This window comes from Myotis myotis, unplaced genomic scaffold (assembly GCF_014108235.1).
Source record: "Myotis myotis isolate mMyoMyo1 unplaced genomic scaffold, mMyoMyo1.p scaffold_m19_p_3, whole genome shotgun sequence".
NCBI classification, from domain to species: domain Eukaryota; kingdom Metazoa; phylum Chordata; class Mammalia; order Chiroptera; family Vespertilionidae; genus Myotis; species Myotis myotis.
The window spans coordinates 24,374,217-24,396,983 of NW_023416335.1; the positions used below are offsets into that span (position 1 = coordinate 24,374,217).

Sequence of the window (22,767 nt, forward strand, 5' to 3'; positions counted from 1 at the left end):
GGTTTGCCCTGAAGGGTGTCCTGGATCAGGGTGGGGGTCGCCACTGGGGTGCCTGGCCAGTCTGGGTGAGGGGATGATGGCTGTTTGCAGCTGGTCACAGACCCTTCAGGGTGGGGGTCCCCACTGGGGTGCCTGGCCAGTCTGGCTGAGGGGCTGAGGGCTGTTTTCACGCTGGGACTGAAGCTCCCAAACACTCCTTTTTTTCTTTTTCTTTTTCTTTTTTTTTTTATTCTGGGCCAGCTTTAGCTCTGAGGCCTCGGCTGCTGAAAACAGGTTTCTGGCCTTGGTTTACTGTCTGTATTTGATACAATGTTGCGGTCCGGCTGGCTGAAGCTCCGCTGAGTAAAGCAGGTTTCTGGGTTTTTTTTAGCTTCTTTATTCGCAACATAGTTGCTTAGAGTTGCACCTGAGAGGCCGGCAAGTCAGGCGGGGAACGTTGGAGTTCTCCGTCACTGAAGCAAGCAAGCTTCCCTGTTCGCACCAGCTGCCGGCCGCCATCTTGGCTGCCAGTTAATTTGCATATCTCGGTCCTGCTCTGTGAGTGACAGGGGGATTAGCCAATGGGAAGGGTAGTGGTCGTACACCAATTACCATGTTTCTCTTTTATTAGTGTAGATACCTAGCATAATGCCTGGGACATAGACATTAAGCAGAAATTTGAATGAATGTCTGAATATAGGCACCCGATTTAAAATAATCAGTCAAGAGTAATGGAGAGATTCCGTACTACAGAAACCTGCTATTCAACACGTGTGCTGTGCAGCAGTGGAATACCTGGGAACTTGTTAGAAATGCAAAATCTCAGGCCTCACCAAAGACCTGTAAATACATTTTAACAAGATTCCCAGATCCAAATTTGAAAAGCAGTGCTATACAAAATGGTACTTAATTATATTAAAAGTCATTAGTTTGATTCCCAATATGGGGCAGGTCACTATGCATTTGGGAAAAACAACTACAAGACTTTATCCTTACCCTAACCTTGAGCTTCAATAAACAAAATAAAGACCTTATATTGACAACTTTAACTTGTTCTTTTATTGGAGGAAGACAGACATTGTTACTAAAATATAGGACCAGCCCTAACTGGTTTGGCTCAGTGAACAGAGTGTTGACCTGTGGACTGAAGGGTCCCAGGTTCGATTCCGGTCAGGGGCATGTACCTTGGTTGCTGATCGATGTTTATCTCTCATTGGTGTTTCTAACTCTCTATCCCTTTCCCTTCCTCTCTGTAAAAAATCATTAAAAGATCTTATCTAATAAGAGGGAATATGCAAATTGACCGTCACACCATAACAGTCAATATGGCTACACCCACAAAGGAGGCAAGGATTTCATAACACAAGATGGCTGAACCCACAGCAGAGGTCAAGTTCCCATTACAAGCCTTAACTAGCAATCAGCAGGGACCTGAGGCTGCATGGAACTGGGCCGGAGCAGGGGACCTGAGGCTGAGCTCCCCACCCAGCAGGGCTTGACGGGGAACCTCAGGCTGCACCCCCCACCCCAGTGCCAGGGGACCTCAGGCCGCACCCCCTGCTCCAGCACCAGGCCGTGGGACCTGAGGCCGCGCCCCTCGCCCAGCGGGGCTTGACAGGGGACCTCAGGCTGTGCCCCCTGCCCAGCGAGGCTTGACGGGGGACCTCAGGCCACGCCCCCCCACCCCGGTGCCAGGCTGGGGGACCTCAGGCCGCGCCCCCCGCCCGCGAGGCTTGACAGGGGAACTCAGGCTGCGACCCCCACCTGCAGGGCTTGATGGGGACCTCAAGGCATGCCCCCTGCCCTGGCCGGGGGGGGCCTCAGGCCATGCACCCCACCCCAGGCCAGGCGACCTAAGGCCGCACCCCCCACCCTGCAGGGCTTGACAGAGGTGGGGCCGGCCAGGTCTGGGTCTCACGCAATTTCGAGGCGCACGTGGGTGGGCGGGGACTTGACTCTGGATTTCATGGCGTGCCCCAGACTCTGACAGGAGGATTTTCATATACATTGTAGTAATTTTCTTTCACCTCTGACACTTCTATTATAGAGAAAGGGCAAATAGCAATATTAAAATATTTCCTCTAATTAATTCCCTTTTAATGTGCATGAATTTTGTGCACTGAGTCACTAGTGTGTGTGTGTGTGTATACAGGCGTGCGCGCACACACACACATACATACATACATGGACCAAACAGGAGAACTGTTCAAATATTTTGCCTATTCCAAAGACAATGACCAGAAGACATCCATCTTAATTTAAATAAATTATAGAGAATGTGAAAAACTATCTACATACTGTTTCTATGTCCTGCTTATTTGTTTGTTGGTTTTGTTACTCCTCATCCCAAGGATGTTTTTCCACTGATTTTTAGGGAGAGTAGAAGAGAGAGAGAGAAAGACAGAGAGAAACATTGATGTGAGAAACAAATCCATTGGTTGCCTCCTGCACGAGACGACCAGGGCTCAGGCCAGGGAGGAGCCTGCAACCAAGGTACATGCCCTTGACTGGAATCGAACCCGGGACCCTTTGGTCCACAGGCCTACGTTCTATCCACTGAGCCAAACCAGCTAGGGCTCTATATCCTGTTAGAACTGATATATGTTCATGAAAACTTCAAAATATGACAGTTATCTTGTGGGTTAATAAATTGATTTGTTTTGTTTTGTTTTGTCTTACTGGAAAAAGAAGAGGGAAGTCAGCACTACTTCCTGCTATTTATTTTTAAAAACAAAGGCTAAAAAACTATTGGAGCTATGACCTACTCACACTAAAAACAATCTTTAAAAGTAGCTGCTTGCTCTGGTCAGTTTGCCCACAGACTGAAGTGTCCCGGGTTCAATTCTGGTCAAGGGCAAGTATCTCAGTTGCAGGCTCGATACCCAGCCCTGGGCCCTAGTTAGGGCTCGTGCAAGAGGCAACCAATCAATGTGTCTCTCTCACATCAATGTTTCTCTCTCTCTCCCCCATTCCTTTCACTCTCTCTAAAAATCAATGGAAAAACCTTCTCCGGTGAGGATTTAAAAAAATTTAAAAAGGTAGCTACTTGGTGAATTTGGTGATTTAGGTACAATTACTATCCCTGTTTCACAGAAAAGGAAAGTGAAGCTAATGGAGGGTAATGTAACTTAGAAGTCAAACAACAAATAAATGATGAGGCTAAGATCGTAGTCTTCTACAAGCCCTAAACTAATCAGAACGAGTATTATATTAATTCTGTACCAATTCACCAGAACTTCGGTTTATCTCAATTATGAATTCATAGTGGTGTTGTTTTTTTTCTTTTGACCACTCCACTAGCCTCTATATTCTAGCTCCTATACTTTAGCTATACTAGTATTTTCTTGGACAAATCACTTGACCTCTATCCGCCTTTGTTTCATCTATAAAATATATAACCTCCTTAAAGTATTGTTGTGACCTAAATATAATATGCAGCATATAATACTTATTCAAAATTATATAGATTTCAAATACAAGTACTATATAACATGCACTTAAAAAGACTGACAAACAAGGACATACTATATTATCTATGAAATAGAGTTTCCCTGCCATCAGTAGAAAAGTAATAGGTTAAGATTTTTATTTGGGGGGAAAGGGGCATCATTCTACAGGACAGAAACCTACCAGTATAGGCCACTACTTACAAGAGACTCACCAAAAAGACCTAGATATTCTTTTTCTTTTCTTATTGTTTTTTTTAATCCTCACCTGAGGATATTTTTCCATTGATTTTTTTTTTTTTTTTTTTTTTTAGGATAGAAGGGAGGGTGGGTGGGGGAGAGACAGAAACACTGATATGAGATAGACACATTGATTGGTTGCCTCCCACATGCAGGATCGAACCTGTAACCCAGGTATGTGCCCTGACCAGGAATCAAACCCAAAACCCTCTGGTGCGTGGGTTGACAGTCTAACCATTGAGCAATACTGGCCAGGGGGCAAAAGACCTAGATATTTCTTAAAGCAACATCATCATAACAGTTTAAAAAAAAACTCAACAAATTTCTGATTAACTCTAAGAATTGCTTGCTTTTAAGCAATTGGTTTAAGACAGCTGATCTATAGAATTTGTAGCTCGTCAGTAGCCTGGCAGAACAAACTCCAATGAGGGTGAAAGAATGGAGTAAAAAATGGATGATTCTTCCTTTATCAAACTGCCAAAGATCAAAAAGTTTGATACCACTATGATTCCCTGGGTGTAGGGAAACAAGAACTGTTATATACTTGTTGGTGAATCTCTATGAAGAAAAATTCAGAAATACAAAATTACAAAGGAATACATTCTTTGACCTAATTATTCCACTTCTAGGAACTGAAAGTAAAATGACAAAATGAAGGAGGTTATTCAACTGACTACTGTTTATAATCATAGGAAACTGGAAATGTACGTCCATCAGCCAGGGTCTAGTTTTATAAATTATGGTACACCCATACAATGGAATATCACCAAGCCTTCTGTACTGATATGAAACACACTTAAGATATTGTTGTTACATGGGGAGAAAAAAACTAAGGTGCAAAACAATGTATTAAGGTATGTTATTAACTGTGGGAGGGGGGAACAAAAGGAAAAATAAATATACAGTGATTGTGGGGTTTATTAAAGTATGTATTTTATTGATTTCAGAGAAGGAAGGGAGAAACAGAAACATCAATGATCAGAGAGAATCACTGATTAGCTGCCTCCTGCATGCCTCCATTGGGGACCGGGAATCAAACCGTGACCTCCTGATTCATAAGTCAATGCTCAACCACTGAGCCACACCAGCTGAGCAATAAAGTGATTGTTTTTAAACACACAGAATCTCCTTAGAAGGTAGAAAAGAAACAAAACTCACTGGCTGCCTCCCAGAACTGGTTAGCAAGGGACTGGGACTTAGGAGAATACTCTCCATGGAATATTCTTCTGTACTTTTTAAATTTTATGTACTAATAAATATTTTCTATTAGGAAAACATAACTTCTTAAAGTTTAAAAAAAATACTACATGGTTAATAGAGAACAAATATTACCTTGAAGGAGGTAGCAAATGGTACTTTTCAGGTGAGTTATCAAACATTTGCAGAAAACATCTAAAACTCCTTCTCTCCTTTTAATTTATAGAGCCTATAATTTTGAGAGGATAAATGATTCAGCTTCTAAGTTTATTAAGTGAGTTAATGCTTTTTTAAAATCAACCTGTTTCTAACATTCCACTCGCCAGTTTAAGCCCGACAGTTTCAATTCAACAAACATTTTCTGAGCATCTTACAAAGTACCGGGAACTGGATACAAAGATTAATAACACATATGACTTGATAAATGCTTTAACAGATGGATGTAATAAATGTTAAAGAAGTACCTACTTTTTTAATGCTTGTCATTTTCATGAACAAGAGGCAGTCTGATGTGGCTGAAGGCGTACTGGACTTGAAAGAGACCTGGGCTCTAGTTCCATTTATTCCCTTAATTAAGCATATAATTCTGATTAAAACCTATCATAGCATGAATTGCCTTCCTTACTATACACACACACACACACACACACACACACACACTCACTGAGTGGCCAGATTATTATGACCACCTGACGTTTGTAGGCAAATTAGCTATAATTTCGCACTGACATTGCTAGAGGGCCAGACCATTATAAATAGGGAAGCAGGTTGTTTACCACGACAGAAGTGATTTATTTTCTGAAGATATGGGTAAACAACGCGATTTAACAGCCGTTGAACGAGGGATACACACACACGCACGCACGCACACACACACACACACACACACACACACACACACACTGAGTGGCCAGATTATTATGACAACCTGTCGACTGTAGGCAAATTAGCTGTACAATGCATCATATGGGATATGGAAGCCAAAGGGCTGTTCGAACACCTTTGCTGTCTGCAGTTACCAAGATAAAATGCCTCCAATTCGCACAGGAACACAAGGATTGGACAGTTGAGCATTGGAAAAAAGTCATGTGGTCCGATGAATCACGTTTCCAGTTGCATCATCCAGATGGCAGAGAATTTGGCGGAAACAGCATGAAAGCATGCACCCCACATGCATGAGTACAACCCTTCAACTGGTGGGGCAGTGTTATGGTTTGGGGCATGTTTTCCTGACATGATTTGGGCCCTTTAATTTGTGTGGAACAATGTCTGAATAGCACAACATACCTAAGTACCATTGCTGATCAAGTTCATCCTATCATGTTGATGGTGTATCCCAAGGAGATGGCTTCTTCCAACAAGACAATGCACCATGCCACAGTGCTCTTATTGTGCAGGAGTGGTTTCAAGAACATGAGGGAGACTTTACCTTGCTTAGGTGGCCCCCACAATCACCAGATCTCAATCCAATTGAGCATTTGTGGGACAAAGTTAAAAGAGCCATCAGGCAGCTGGTTCCACAACCATCAAATCTCACAGAACTGGACAGTGCTATTCATCAGGCATGGTGTCAGATTCCTCGCATCACCTTTCAATATCTCTTGGAGTCAATGCCAAGAAGAATCGCCGCAGTATTGAAGGCAAAAGGTAGCCCAATGAAGTGCTGATGGGGTGGTCATAATAATCTGGCCACTCAAAATATATACATATATAATTTATATATATTTTATATATATAATTTATATTTTATATATATTATATATACACACACACACACACACATATATATATCTCCCATGTTCAAAGGCTGTTAAATCGCATTGTTTACCCATATCTTCAGAGAAAAATCACTTCTGTCGTGGTAAACTACCTGCTTTCCTATTTATAATGGTCTAGCCCTCTAGCAATTTCAGGGCAAAATTATAGCTAGTTTGCCTACAAACGTCAGGTGGTCATAATAATCTGGCCACTTGGTGTATATCTAAAATAGAGAAATATGCTAATTAACCAGGACACCGTAACGGGTCGACCGGACAGGAGGAGGTTGTATGTGCAGCATCGGGGGCGGGGTAGCAGGGGCCTCCGCACGCCTGGGCTGGGGGGAGGGCCTGATCAGCAGCAGCCACAGCTGCTTCAAGGGCTGGAGAGGGAGGCAGGGCCAGACATGTGACTCGAGGGTGGGTGGTGCCGCACAATTTTGAATCGTGTGCTGGGCTCCTAGTGTTATATATGACTAGAGGCCCAATGCACGAAAATTCATGCAAGAGTAGACCCTCCTTCCCCTTGCACCCAGGACCTGGGCGGCTTCCCTCCAGCTCCACCTTTGTCCGGAATGATGTCCAGAAGGACATCTGGTCTAATTAGCATATTACCCTATTATTATTATAGATATACGTGAAAGCAAAATCCTTTAAAATCTGTGAGACACTTCAGAAACATGTTATAACCATCCAGATAAAGTTTTGGAGAAAAAGACTTTACCCCTTTTCCTTCTCTGGCTTTCTTGGCTGAAGTTATGAGTTCTCTGCTTAGCTTAAGCTATCAGAAATAAAATTATTTTTCTCATTCTTTCAAAGATAGTAGATGATGGAGCCAACCCACTTGTAAAGCATTCAAATAGAGTAAAAGATGAGCCCTGCCGGCGTGGCTCAGTGGTTGAGTGTTGACCTATGAACCAGGAGCTCAGGGTTCGATTCCCAGTCAGGGCACATGCCTGGGTTGTGCACTCGATTCCCAGTGTGGGGTGTGCAGGAGGCAGCTGATCAACGATTCTCTCTTATCATTAACCCTTTGAGTGCCAACCAATATCCTAGGAACTATGCTAAAATTGCCAAGGCATTTTTGCTGATTTTACAGCAGTTTAGGAAAAAAATTAAGAATCGCAAGGAACTGAAGTTACATATTCAGTATCTTCCACAAAATCATCATCTTCACAGCAAGAATTGACATATTTAGCAATATCGTCATCACTAATAAAAGCAGACTTAGAACTGGACCCTGCAGGAGGAGCGTGATAGCGCTCCTGGCACTTTTGGCGAAAGACAGGAGGAGCGTGATCGCGCTCCGCCGGCACTCTAGGGGTTAATGTTTCTATCTCTCTCCCCCCCCCTTCCTCTCTGAAATCACTAAAAATATTCTTTTTAAAAAAAGAGAGTAAAAGATGAGTTTTTACTGAAAATTACATATATAAAATCCCAAACAAAAGCAGGTATTCAACAGCAACTAAAAGCTGGGGCTTACACAGTACATTTACTAAAGCCTTGATGCTCTTTCAAATGAGGGTTGAGAGCAACAGGCAGCCTAGGATGGCAGCAACAAGAGCAAAAAGGGCCAATATCAAGTGACAACAGTTGTGGTTTTCATGCTGGCCACCTTACAGCTTTCTTAATGATATGCTTTGTTAGTGCTCTAAATTTGAAGTTCTTTGTTTAAAGTCTTAGGCTATTCTTATGCAATGAGAAGAATGTGTTTACCTCTGCCACTACTGCTGTTACCCTGTAGAATAATTCTTCAGATAAAACATATCCTTTCTTCTACCATTAAAAAGAAAAAAGATAATGTATCCTGCTGGCTTGGAGGTTACCCTATCACATACCTTAGCCATATAAAATGCTAATGAATGTTTACTGGGGAGAGTAGTGACTTTAAAACCAAGTTCTAAAAGTTAGACATGTGATTTGGTATTTTATTCATATTCAATTAAACATTTATTATGGGCCTATGTTTTGCTTCTAGGTCTTTGTACATGCTGTCCCCTTTGCAGGAACAACTCTTTCCCACCCCACCCATGTGCTTCCCCACCTCACTAACCTCTAACATGTAACTTCCTTTGAGAAGATTTCCCTAACATCTCCCACCGGCTGTGTTTCCACCGCACTGTTTTATCCCATCAGAGAACTTACCACTGTGTGTTAATCACAGGGACTATATTTCCTTTACTCATGACCTAATCACTATGCTGGCACCTGGAAGATGTTCCATAAATACCTGTACAGTATACCAGACATCGTGCTAGATAAACAGGTATACAAAGGTGAAAAACAAGTCCTAAATTCAATGTCTAATAGGAGAGGCTAACGCATACAATGTATAACAAGCTATGATGGAGTTATGTACAAGATAGGAGGGGCATAAAGAGAACTGAATCAGCTTGGAAGCAGGATAGGTGGAAGAAAGGGAAGAAAGCAGCAGAAAGAGTATATGCCTAAACCAGTGGTTCTCAACCTTCTGGCCCTTTAAATACAGTTCCTCATGTTGTGACCCAACCATAAAATTATTTTCGTTGCTACTTCATAACTGTAATGTTGCTACTGTTATGAATCGTAATGTAAATATCCGATATGCAGGATGGTCTTAGGCGACCCCTGTGAAAGGGTTGTTCGACCGCCAAAGGGGTCGCGACCCACAGGTTGAGATCCGCTGGCCTAAACTAAGTCTGCAAGGTTAAATTAGTGCTAGTTGGTGACAAAGAGGGAAAGAATGATCATTCCAATGAGAGATAAAACATAGAAGCAAGAGAAAATAAAAATGAGGTGGATCTGAGGAACTGTAAGTAGTTTGAAATACACAGTTCTAAAACCTTAGTAAGCATCTGATTCCGAAGGAGGAAGAGCTTATCAACATACAAGTTGCTGGACCTCACACCCAGTTTGTTAAATGATAGGCCGGGAATATAGCCCCAAAATTTGCATTTCAAACAAGTTTTCAGGTGACACTACTGCTACTTCTAATCCCAGGACCACACTTGGAGAGCCACTGGTATAGTGGGACATAGAGAGCATATAAAAATATAGTAGTAGACAAATTTGAAACAATGCAGGGGGTAAAGAAGCAAATTAAAAATCACATACTAGTCCTGGCTGGTTTGGCTCAGTGGATAGAGTGTCGGCCTGCGGACTGAAGGGTCCCGGGTCTGATTCCAGTTAAGGGCACATGACCAGGTTGTGGGCTCGATCCCCAGTGTGGGGGTGTGCAGGAGGCAGCCGATTGGTGATTCTCTCTCATCACTAATGTTTCTATCTCCCCCTCTCCCTTCCTCTCTGAAATAAATTTTTAAAAAAAATTTTTTTTAAATCACATACCATGCCATGGAACTTGGCACTGAAGGGTTCTAAGAAATAATTTTAATTTTAGAAAGATGATGATAATAGCTAATATTTATAGAGCACAGGACTTCATGTATTCTGTACTGCCCAGCAGCTACTAGCCATATGCTGCTATTTCAATTAAATTACAATTAAATAAAATTTAAAATTCAGTTTTTCAGTCAACCAGTCACATTTCAAGAGCTGGCTACTGTACTGAGCACAGATAAAGATTATGCTATTATCGCACAAAGCTCGATTAGACAGCACTGGTGTGTATTTACTCATTAAATCTTGACAACTTCATTATGAGATAGGCACGGCATAGTCCCCATTTTACAGAAAGAAATGTGGCAAAGAAAGATTAAACAAATTATCCAACGTCATAAAACAAGTAGTGCTAAAATGAGATCCAAATCCAGATAGTCTGGACCTTGAGCCTGTGTTCTTAATTGTGTTTTAATACGATCATTTTTGGCAGTAATGGGAACTGGAGGAAGACGATGATGGAGGAAGGAAAACCAATGTGGAAGCTACTAGGGTAAACCAGGAGAGAAATGACAAGAACCTACACTAAAAAAGTAGCAGCTAGAATGGAGAAGAGGTTAATTAAAAGAGATGTTACAGAAGTAGGAAAAATGGGGATGAACCCTGGCAGGTGTGACTCAGTTGGTTAGAGTGTCCTCCCATATCCTGAAAGGTGGAGGGTTTGATTCCTGGTCAAGGCATATACTCAGGTTGCAGATTCGGGATGCATACGGGAGGCAACTGATTGATGTTTTTCTCTCTCTCTCTCCCTCTCTCTCTCCCTTCCTCTCTCTAAAATTGATTTAAAAAAACAAACAAACAAACATCCTCTGGTGAGGATTAAAAAAAAAAAAAGTTGGGGATGAACTAGAACTGAATCCAAAAGAGGTGCAAATAAGGTATAGGAGATAACTAGTAATCAGAGTCAATGGCAATGTCTCCCACCACAGTAAGAAATCAGAAGAGCAAGTTGGAGGAGGGTGATAAATTCCACCTGGGTCATCATGAATTTGGAGTGACTGGGATAAGACACCACATAGTGAAAGAGATGTCTGGAGTGAAAAAGAGATATTTGGATTCAGATATGAATTTAATATAGAGGAGATAAGTCTAGAGATAACTCAGAAAAGTTGAAACAATTAAGTGGGCAAAGAACAGAACCTTAGGGAATCCAACAAGTAAGATTTTTTGAAAGGCAAAAGATAAAAAGCCAGTAACTAAAAATGAATTACCAGAAAAATGGAAGGAGCAGGGAAGACATCTAGGAAGATAGAATTATCCCAGAGGTCAAATGAGGAGAGACTATGGTCAACAAGTTCTAAATGCTAAAAGACACAAACTAAAAACTATTCACAAGTCCTCTTAATGGTGCTCAAGGAGCAAAGGCCAGATTACAACGTATTTGGAATGAATATAGCCTTTTTTTAAAAAAAGCAGCAGCAGCTTCAAAATGAAGGGAAGGAGACAGAGTGTATAGATGGAGAGAAGGATCTGAAGTGGTTTTTGACTGTTTTTATTTTAATTTGACACTTCCCCACCTTAAGGGGCAAAGAGTGATGGAACAAGCCCCGAGACAGGAGAGAACAGGATCCTGCACATAAATGGAAAGATTAGCTCTAGACAAGACACTTCTTTTACATCTTCTGAAAAGGTAGCAAGGGGGTAACAGTAAGTACAGATGTATTTAGGTTAGTTTGGGAAGGTATAAGTTGAATGAGCTCATTTGGCCACAAAGATTCTATTTGAAGAAGTAGGATATTGCAGTGTCTGTTAAAAATAAGAAAGGCAAAAGGGTTGGAGGAAACACTGAACTGCAGCAAGAGAACAAGACTACAGACACAGACATACATCCCCAAGCAGATGGCAGAGCTAAGATTAGAGGTCACATATTTCTAAGTGACACCTCACCACATGGTTTGTGCAATTTTCATCAAAATGATAAACCGCCCCAAATAGGAGCAGAGAGAGAAAATGGTTGGCTTAATTTCAAGGTTTGGGTTATCAATTAGATACAAGAGTGAAATAACTGAAGTGATAAACCAGAATGCCAAGTAACTAGAAGAAAAGGTAACCTTGAGTGGTGGGCACCCAATGGAATCACACAGGGGACCCTTCTTGAAACTATGCACTGTCTGAGACCTTGATGAAATAAAAGAGCAAGTGCAGTTGGAATTAGTAGAGAAAGGTTATGGCAGTTATGGTCAGGGAGTAGAATAAAAGAGAATTTCGGTTTCCGAAGTACACTGTCCTGGATTCAAAGTGTGCTCATGAAAGGAAGTGTGATGTTTTTTCCTGTATTTGTCTGAATTTCCATTATTAGGTAAAAAGTAGCTACTCCTTCTGTCCCCTAATTTCCTAAGCCACTTCCCATTATACTAGAGATGTTGGTTCTAGTGTTAGAACAGTGGTTCTCAAGCCTGGCTATAAGATGCACACAAAGACTTAAAACAAAACTAAAATCTGCACCCCATTGCTAGAGTATAATTTAAATGGTTCTGTGTTTACTATTTTAAGGCTCCTCTGGCAATTCTAAAGTGGATTTAGTGTCAAGACCACTGCTTTAGAAAGAACAGGGCTTTAGATTTATGTAATAAAATTCAAGAAAACTGACTCGCATGAGAAGAATTGGGATAACTAAAGCAGGAAAACAGTGAAAGAGGATCTAAACTGGTATTTAAAGATGTCCCAAATATAAAAGTTGGAAAACCATTAAAGCACAGCATCACATTCAACACAAACAAAATGTAATGTTTCCAAGAGTTCTGTTACAGGCTCTAGAAAATTTAAGAGTTAAATGCTTCACTGTAGGCCAATGACTAAGAAAAAAGAAAAATCCGCACTCTACTAAGCAGAAAGAATTGAAAAACAACATTTAACACCAGCTCTCCTAGGTCAAGGACAGTTCACAATTCCTTGGAGGAAAAAGCAGCCTACAATATAAGCATAATAACCTCCCACATACATGGAATCCACCTCTCCAGCACAAGAAGTAAACAGCAAAGGAATCAGCTGTCTTTCACACAAAGATTTTCAGTTTTTAGCTCCCAGATGTTCTTTCTACATCATTTTCTCCTTAACAAGTTTTACCAATAGTCTTAAAACCACCAATCTCTATATATAAAAGGCTAATATGCAAAGCGTTCCCTCGGGAGTTTGACCGGGAGTTCGATCACTCTCAATGATGTGCGCTGATTACCAGGGGGTGGCGCAGAACAAAGGAAGCCCCAATCAGCCCTGATCACCAGCCAGGTCTAGGGACCCTACCAATACACAATTTCGTGCACCGGGCCTCTAGTTATTTTATAAATAACTGAGCCCAATCTAACCTTTATTTGCCACTATTCTAATATATGTGCTAAATTTTATGACAAAGTAATGCAGAGATAAACTGTTACTATGAAGATAAAAATGGCAAACAAGATGTTATCTACTACCATCCCTTTAAGATTTGAGTACTAGTATTACAATCACCCAGAATCAAGATACTATCCTATCTAATAAAGGTGGAATATGCTAATTGACCCTCACACCATCGCAAAGATAGCGGCACCCACAGCCAATAAGGCGAGAGTATGCTAATTGACTCCCCCACCCTCAAAGATGGCGGCACCCACAGCCAATAAGGAGGGAATATGCTAATTGACTATCCTGCCCTCAAAAGATGGCAGCACCCACAGCCAATAAGGAAGGAATATGCTAATTGACTGCCACGCCCTCAAAGATGGAGACACCCACAGCCACAAGATGGCCAGCAGAGGAGGGCAGTTGTGCGCAATCAGGCCAGCAGGGGAAGGCAGTTGGGGGTGACTGGGCCAACAGGGGAGGGCAGTTGTGGGTGACCGGCAGGGAAGGGCAATTGGGGGCAATCAGGCACGTAGGGGAGCAGTTAGGCGTTGATCAGGCTGGCAGGGGAGTGGTTAAGGGGCAATCAGGCAGGCGAGCGGTTGGGAGCCAGCAGTCCCGGATTGAGAGAGGGATGTCCCAGATTGGAGAGGGGGCAGGCTAGGCTGAGGAACACCCAACCCCCCACAATCCCCCGTGCATGAAATTCGGGCCTCTAGTATATACGTAACAATGAATGATAAACTACATACTTTTATTGTTGTTGCTTACTGATTTGAGATAGAGACAAACATCTATTTGTTGTTTCATTTACTTATGCATTTATTGGCTGATTCTTATATGTGCCCTGACTGGAGATTGAACCCGCACTCTTGACATATTGGGATGATGCTCTAACCAACTGAGTTACCCAGCCAGGGCCCAAACCGTATACACCGAATCCACCCATACTTAATGCCTTTAATAAGAATTATTTCACAGATTAATAGAAAGCCTTGTACTTTCCTAACTCAGTCTTAAAATTTTCAAGTTCAAACCAATTATCCAAGTCACTCAGAGGTCATCTGAGCTGTAGACTTTCTGAAAATCAGTCCTAACTGTAAATGGACATTTTTTTTCAAAACTCCAGGAGTGCCCTAGCCGGTTTGGCTCAGTGGATAGAGCGTTGGCCTGCGGACTCAAGGGTCCCAGGTTCGATTCCGGTCCAGGGCATGTACCTTGGTTGCGGGCACGTCCCCAGTGGGGAGTGTGCAGGAGGCAGCTGATTGATATTTCTCTCTCATCGATGTTTCTAACTCTCTATCCCTCTCCCTTCCTCTCTGTAAAAAAATCAATAAAATATATTAAAAACAACAACAACAAAACAAAACTCCAGGAGTGCTTTTTCTTCAGGCATTAAGATCACTCAACATGTTCTTCTAATATTTAGATAGGCGTGCCCTCCTTGGGGTACACCCACTCAAATCTCCTTTTCCAGTAAATTTTCTTTCTCCTAAACTCTAAGGTTCCCCACAAGACTTGCAACCAAGGAAGCAATGGGCAGCAGCTGTTCATCCTGGGCTACTTCCATGAACTTGTCTCTAAGGCCCCCTTTCTGACTTTCCAGTGAGCTAACAGCCGCTCCACTTTGGCTCACTTCTTTCCCATAATGTTTCTAGAGAGACAAAGCAGCCCTGCCTATACTCTCTCCTGTTGCTTCTTCTATCCTAGGCCCTTCCTTGTTTCACTGTCCCCAGCTTTAATATATTCTCAAATTAAAATAAAATTAAATTAATAATATTTAGCTAAACACATAAGAAGATTCTAATTTCTCTAATTTAGACAATAAGAAAGCAGTCCCTCCCTGCTCCCCAAAAACTGTTTTGACTTTTAGAGCATATAGCTATCTTCAAACACTGAAACAACTGGATTTACATATATATATGTGGTTTAAAAAAACCACCAAAATTCTCTAGACCAGGGTTTTATTCTAGGGTTTCCATGAAGGGTGTTCTACATACATCAGTTTATACTCATTGCTCTCTAATACTTTAAAGCATTACTGCAGTCTAGAAAAAAAGCACAGAACTGAGAAGAGTCTGATCACTTCTCCCAGATGTAATTAACTTGCTGTGTGGCACGCGGCAAGATACTTAAATCTCCTTGGCCTTCAGTTTCTCTATTTGTGAAAATTAGAATCACTGTTATCTAAGATTGCTATAAAAAAGTCTACAAAATGCAGAAGACTCAATTCTAAGAATTTATCTATACTTTGTAAACATAATATAATCCAACTATAAAACAAAACCTTAATCAACACTACACCCTGACTTACTTTTACTTAGCAAGTCTTTTTATATATATTTTTTTTTATTGATTTCAGAGAGGAAGGGAGAGGGAATAAGAGATAGAAACATCAATAATGAGAGATAACTATCAATTGGCTGCTTCCCGCATGACCCACACTGGGGATTGAGCATGTGCCCTGAATGAGAACCCAACTGTGACTTCCTGGTTCATAGGTCCACATTCAACCACTGAGCCACACTAGTCAATCTTTTTTTTTTTTTAATTGCTGGCAGTTAAAAACTATTTTAACCTAGAATGGCACTCTGCAAATCTAAATTATAACCTCTATGCTTAATTTCAACCCTTAACCAAGTAGTGCCATACTATGAACTGTTTCTTCACCTGTTCCCTAAATCAAGTTCAAAGTAATTCTTTGAACTTGAATTTATAGAGTTATGTATAGTGCTGATGAAAGACATCTATTGGGAACGACGACTTTCCTGTCAAAGGAAAGTCCAGAAAGAAACAACCTAGATATTCCTGGGAACCAGCTGCAGCTGAATGAGTCTTAATCCTGCTCCAGCTGGGAAAAGCACAAGAGTGAAGTCGAAATGTTCTAATTCATTTGCTGCAGATCCTTTGTGAACTGACTCCACCCTGAGTAGCCAGTTAGTAAACAACTGTACCAGAAATGAGGCTCTTAATAATTCCTAAACAAAAGATTTGTTTGTTTCTTTAAAAAGTTTTAAATCGCAGCATGAAAAGTATTCATTATTGTAACTTAAGAAAGGCTTCCCAATTCACTAGAAAAAAAATGTTTAATTCTACTTTAACCAGCAAATTTGGTGCCTAGATTCATTCAGTCCTCTCACGTAGCTAAGAACCAAGTTGGTGTAAAAAACATATTGTCTCCAATATTTGAAATAGACAAGAGAGAAAAAAAAAAAAACCTCTCAAGGAGATTCTTATAATTTCAAGAGGCCTAGAATGATATACTTTTTTCCAGTTTCATCAAACAGTTCCTATTACCTATTCTTCATAGTATTCAAAATAAATGTCATGTAGCCCTAGCTGGTTTGGCTCAGTGGAGAGAGCATCAGACTGCGAACCAAAGAGTCTCAGGTTCGATTCCAGTCCAAGGCAAGGGTATGTTCCTGGGTTGCAGGCTCCTCCTCGGCCTGGGCTCTGGTTGGGGCATGTGCAGGAAGCAACCAATCAATGTTTCTGTCACATCAATATTTCTCTCTGTCTTTCCCTTTCTCACTACTACTTTCTCTAAAAATCAATGGAAAAATAGACCTACTGTGAAGATTAAGGAAAAAAAAAAGGTAAATATAGTGTAAAACAGTGCTGGCCCATGTGTCAGAATGAACTAAATAAAAACAAACAAACAAAAAAAAAACAGCAAGGCCCTAAACAGTTTGGTTCAGTGGATAGAACTTGGGCCTGCGGACTAAAGGGTCCCAGGTTCGATATCGATCAGGGGCACATGCCCCGGTTGCAAGCTCGATCCCCAGTGGGAGACATACAGGAGGCAGCCAATCAATGATTCTCTCATCATTAATGTTTCTATCTCTCCCTCTTCCTTCCCCTCTGAAATCAATAAAAATATTTTTTAAAAATAAGGCAGATGCCCTGACTGGTTTGGCTCAGTGGATAGGGTGTCGGCCTGCGGACTTAAGGATCCCAGGTTCAATTCTGGTCAAGGGCATGTGCCTTGGTTGCGGGCACATCCGGGGGGTGTGCAGGAGGCAGCTGATCTGTGTTTCTCTCTCATCGATGTTTCTGGCTCTCTATTCCTCTCTGTAAAAAATCAATAAAATATATTTTAAAATATATATATTATAATAATTAGGCAGCAAGGATAAAGAAAAAGACAATGGCCCTGACCGGTTTGGCTCAGTGGATAGAGCGTCGGCCTGCGGACTGAAAGGTCCCAGGTTCGATTCCGGTCAAGGGCATGTACCTTGGTTGCAGGCACATCCCCAGTAGGGGGTGTGCAGGAGGCAGCTGATCGATGTTTCTCTCTCATCGATGTTTCTAACTCTCTATCCCTCTCCCTTACTCTCTGTAAAAAAATCAATAAAATATATTTTTAAAAAAAAGAAAAGAAAAAGACAATGTATTTTGCATACATTCATTTTACATTTGGTGTTTTATGAGAAGCAATAATAAAAATTTGTATTACTTAATGTTATTAAAGGGCTAATATATAAATATATTATGCCTATAAAACTTAACCATGTGAAGTTCTTTTAAAACTTCATTAAGGAAGTACATGTTAAAGCACTCAGAACAATGCCCAATACATTGTTAACCTTTAACAAATGTTAGCTATTGATAGGTTTCTATAAGCAACTGCTTATATTCTCTTAACTTGCTGATATGGGGCAAAGAAAGAGGTGAAGATGCATAGATCATCTAGGTCTCTATTCCTAAAGCAATTTGTGGTATATAATATTTTTATTAATTTCTTCTCTTTATTTCATCCATTTATTAGAAGTTACCCCATGACAGAGTAAAGGTCAGTGGTTCCCAACCTTTTTTTGGCCATGCCCTACCTAAGCATCTCTAAAAATCCTGATGCCCCTCTATGATATATAATTCTTATTACTCAAAAAGTGAACTCCTATTCACGTGAAGGAAGCCTAAAAGGCCATTAACTTGGTCTAAACAAGCTTCCAAAGAACACAGCATCCATGAAAAAGAACAATAAAAGAGTGAAATTACAGTTGAAGTACTGAGGAAGAAAGCACTAAGAAATTGTTTTTAAAAAAAATAGTAATATGAAGTGATATGAAAAAATAGCAAGTTTCAAAACATATAATAGAGAACTGAAATGCATAAATGTCACAATATATATTTATATACTGTATATGAAGACCCTAGAACCATAATACAAAAAATTCACTGTTAATAACTCATTCTCGAATTGCCCCCTTTAAAAATCAAGTTGCGCCCCCTGTAGAGCATGTGCCCCACATTGGGAACCACTGCTCTAAGTATATGAGAAATGTTTAGATATGTGAATTAGAGTTTTGGGTATAGTAGTTTTGGTTAGCAATGACTAAACCAAAGGTTGTTCAGTGGCTCAAGTTTTCTTTCAGGGTATGTTATGGGCTGAAAATTAACAAAATACACAGAGCTCATAGGCTAAATAGAAGACCAAAACATATCTATAGAGTTGATTGTACTTAAACATATGTTGCATTACAAACACTTCTGCCAGGGTTACTTTTAAATTTATGTTTGTCTTTTTTATTTGAATAAGTCTACTGAGACGGTGAGTTCCCAAGCACATCCATACTTAATCTACACTTCAATGACTTATTAATAACAAATTTTTAATTTCTTAGGCTGCAGAACATTTAGACACACCAAAAAAATGGTATAATGTAAAAAAATGCATAAAAAATTGTAATTATTGAGATCAATCAGTTGCAAACTCAGTAACATTACAAGAATGTACATTATCCATGTCATTATGTCTTTACAATGATGCAAAAAATAAGGTCCCCTACATAAGGTTAGGATAATTTTCTCTAAAAGAATCCTTTACTTAAAGACTGCTATGTCAGTATCGTCCTCCATTCCTATCTCCATGATATAAGAATAAAAACTTGTTATCCTAGCCAGTAGCTCAATTGGTTGTCATCCCAATACATCAAAGTTGTGGGTTGATCCCCCATTCAACCCACATACAAGAATCAACCAATGAATGCACAAATAAGTGGAAAACAAATCTCTCTCCCTCTCTCTCTAAATCAATAAACAAAAGAATTAAAACTTGTAATTTAAAAAAGTTTCCCCAAAAATAGTTTCCCAATAATACAAAATACACTTGCTTACATACTCATAAAAAAATCTTATACTAGTATACTTTAAATTGAAATATTTTTCTCACTTATTTACTATTAATTTATCTCTTCTCAACATTTTTGTAGCATCTTTTGCTTTTGGATGGTTTGAGTTGGTTTTTTGTTTTCTTTTGTTTTGTTTTGTATTTTAAGTGCACGCCATCCCTGATTTTAACAGCATGAATTATGAAAGAGTAATTGTTCATAGCAACAGGATATCTAAATATAAAACTTAAAAATATAAACAATTTTATAACATGTAAAATGAGAAACAATTTTACTATAAATTATAGGCCATGTCCAAATAGTTAAATCAAAACTTTTATCATTTTTAACTCTCAGTAACGTGAAAACATATTTCCACTCTAGCCAGCATCCCTACACCAAAAATCTAACTTCCCACTTATTCCATGAATTTAAAATGCCTAATTCCAGTAACAAAATAATCTGGACTCTTAATCTCTGACAAAGCCTACATCCTAAATGCACTGTTCATGGTAGGCATCTAAATGTAGACTGAATAAATGAAGTAATTGAGCAAATTATCTAATAGTAATATTTATATTTCAAAAAGAAAGAAATCTACAAGGAAGAAATTGTTATTTAAGCCAGTTACACATTATCACCCTCGCCTATAGCCCACAGTTTAAGGCAGCGGTTCTCAACCTGTGAGTCGCAACGCCTTTGGCAGTTGAACGACCCTTTCACAGGGGTCACCTAAGACCATCCTGCATATCAGATATTTACATTACGATTCATAACAGTAGCAACATTACAGTTATGAAGTAGCAACGAAAATAATTTTATGGTTGGGTCACAACATGAGGAACTGTATTTAAAGGGCCAGAAAGTTGAGAACCACTGGTTAAAGGGAAAGCAACATTCTGTCCCAAATGAAAGCACTCTATTACAGCCATGCATTCAATCCCATTCTGCAAATGATAAAATTTTAGTGACAACTAAGATAAAAATTAATAAGATTAGAAATTATTTTTTAAGAAAAGAATAAAACAAAATGTTATATAGACAAGCTATTTTTTTTTTTTATGGACCATAGGTATACAAAACTAGATTATTCATAACCTCTAGTTTCTTATACATTCTTATCACTGGTTCAAAGTCAGTTTTAGAATTTATTCTATGATAGAAAGAGAGAAAAAAGGGAACAGTGAATGCAGTGAGGGAGGAATGTGTCCTTTCACAATTAGAGAATATGCTATTAATACAAAGAACATTCATAATTATGTATTTGAGTGCAGTGATAGGTATTATACATAACTCCCAAGAAGCAGTAAGTATAGCTATTATATAATAAATCTGCAGTCAGACTGCCCAAGTTCAAATTCTAGCTCTGTCACCTAATATTTGACTTGGACAAGGTACTGAATTTCTTTTATGCCTTAGTTTCTTCATCTGTAAAAAATAACAGTACCTACTCTCACTAAGTTGTATGAGGATTAAAGGAGTTAATAAAGTTGGCTTTAAAGTAATGTCTAGCACACAGTAAAAACATGACTAATAAACTACTACAACCTAATGCTAGCTCAGATATTTCTCTAGAACATGGATAAAACTTTTAAATCACAGTATCCCACAGTTTCTCTTCACTATTGATGTGAAAACATACTTAAAGTTCAAGTGTCTAACAAAAACTCTTAAAATAGTTCTACACAGCTGATCTCATTGAAAAGAGCAAAAACCACCCTCCGCTGCGGAAAATCTAACATACAGGTCTAAAGTTCCTTCCAAAGGTTAAAATAGAAAAATAAATAAATAAATAAATAAATAAATAAATAAATACAAAGTTAGAACTGATATAGAAAAGAACTGATATAGAAAAAAGTAAAGAAGAACTTGCTCAAGTCACTCCATATAGTCTCTGAATTTCATCTCTCACCCCTCAGATGACCAGGCCAATATATATATTTGCATTCAACAGAAGAAAACACCATTTTAAGACATTTCAGTTTTAAGCAGAGTGCCTGACCCTTATACCCCCAATACCTATTTGCTGAATTAATGCCTAAAAGTGAAGCTACTTCTGGCCTATATTTTCCTTTCTCCATCACTGTCAAAAATACATAATTTTTTTGAAAATATCTAAGTTTGTAACAGGAAGCCAATCAATTCTACATAAGAATCCATTGGCTAGTTTAAAAAAGAGGAAGGAAAGTAGTTAAAATACAATAAAAGAAGGCATACACTGTTATCTGTTTAGAGGAGGAATAATTCCTCACCCTACAGTTCACTGTATTATAATTTTGAATATGAGCTTTTCATATCTTCAGGGAAAGTCACTCAGGAAATTCACCACTGAAAATAAGGCTACATTTAAAAATACAGATCCTATCAACTCTAATTTTGTAGATACTATCATGAAACTAGTTTTCCAAGACTAGTACACATTCATAGAAGTATACTCAATGAAACTCAATTTTCCCAAATGTATACTACAAATTTAGTTACTTCGGTTAACAACACTACATATTTTAAAGTTAGTAACCAAAAACACATTTCTAACCAAAGCACACCAACAGATCTCTAAACTCAGCTCAGCTGCAAAATAAGGATTGTTGGGTTAGGATCAGGGGTGGGCAAACTTTTTGACTCAAGGGCCACAATGGGTTCTTAAACTGGCCAGAACAAAAGCATGGATGGAGTGTTTGTGTGAACTAATATAAATTCAAAGTAAACATCATTACATAAAAGGGTACGGTCTTTTTTTTTTTTTTAGTTTTATTCACTTCACCCACAGGCCTAGTTTGCCCGCGGGCCGTAGTTTGCCCACCGCTGGGTTAGGTGGTTCCCAAAGTCCCTTTGAAAAGTAAAACCCTAGGATAATAGGACTCAAATTTGTCCTACACTGCACTGCACTACACTGACTGACTACCTTTTAAAAATATGGCTAGATATTTTTAAAAATTAAAATATCTAACTCAAGCAAGGGAAATTATAATACAAGCAAGCAACCAGGTGTTCTAACAAGAATTTATAATACCCAATTCACAGATATAACACTGAATTCATTCTAAACTACAAATTATTCTGTTTCCATGCAATTATTAACTTGTACACTATTAAAAACAGTTGTAGGTATCAATTGTTATATTTCAATTCATTTCAGCCATGTCATTAAGAATTAGTTCTCACAGATAAGAGTTCTTACAACACTGAACAGAATAAAGCATTTTAGTCATTTTTCCACCTTGAATATTCAGTAATACTCTTAATAAATGCTCAAATGATACAGAGCTATTTTATGAAAGTGATTCACTATCAGAATCATTTTAAGGGTAATAACAGTAAGATAATGTTTCTATTTCAAAG

General features: G+C 39.3%; 1 protein-coding gene across 8 annotated transcripts in view; it reads right to left on the reverse strand.

Annotated features, from left to right (window-relative positions):
- Positions 1-22,767, reverse strand: part of KAT6A (lysine acetyltransferase 6A) — a 134,354-nt gene that overhangs the window by 106,777 nt on the left and 4,810 nt on the right. For 5 of the 8 annotated variants that reach the window (XM_036300719.1, XM_036300718.1, XM_036300720.1 and 2 more), the window contains exon 3: positions 5,331-5,429. The exons of 1 other annotated variant lie outside the window; for it this stretch is intronic. In XM_036300719.1, coding sequence (XP_036156612.1) covers positions 5,331-5,429 — 99 coding nt within the window. Of the gene's footprint in view, positions 1-5,330; positions 5,430-7,343; positions 7,401-8,335; positions 8,631-8,764; positions 9,113-22,767 lie in introns of those variants that run through there. 2 more of the 8 variants (XM_036300725.1, XM_036300724.1) reach the window with 2 other exon arrangements.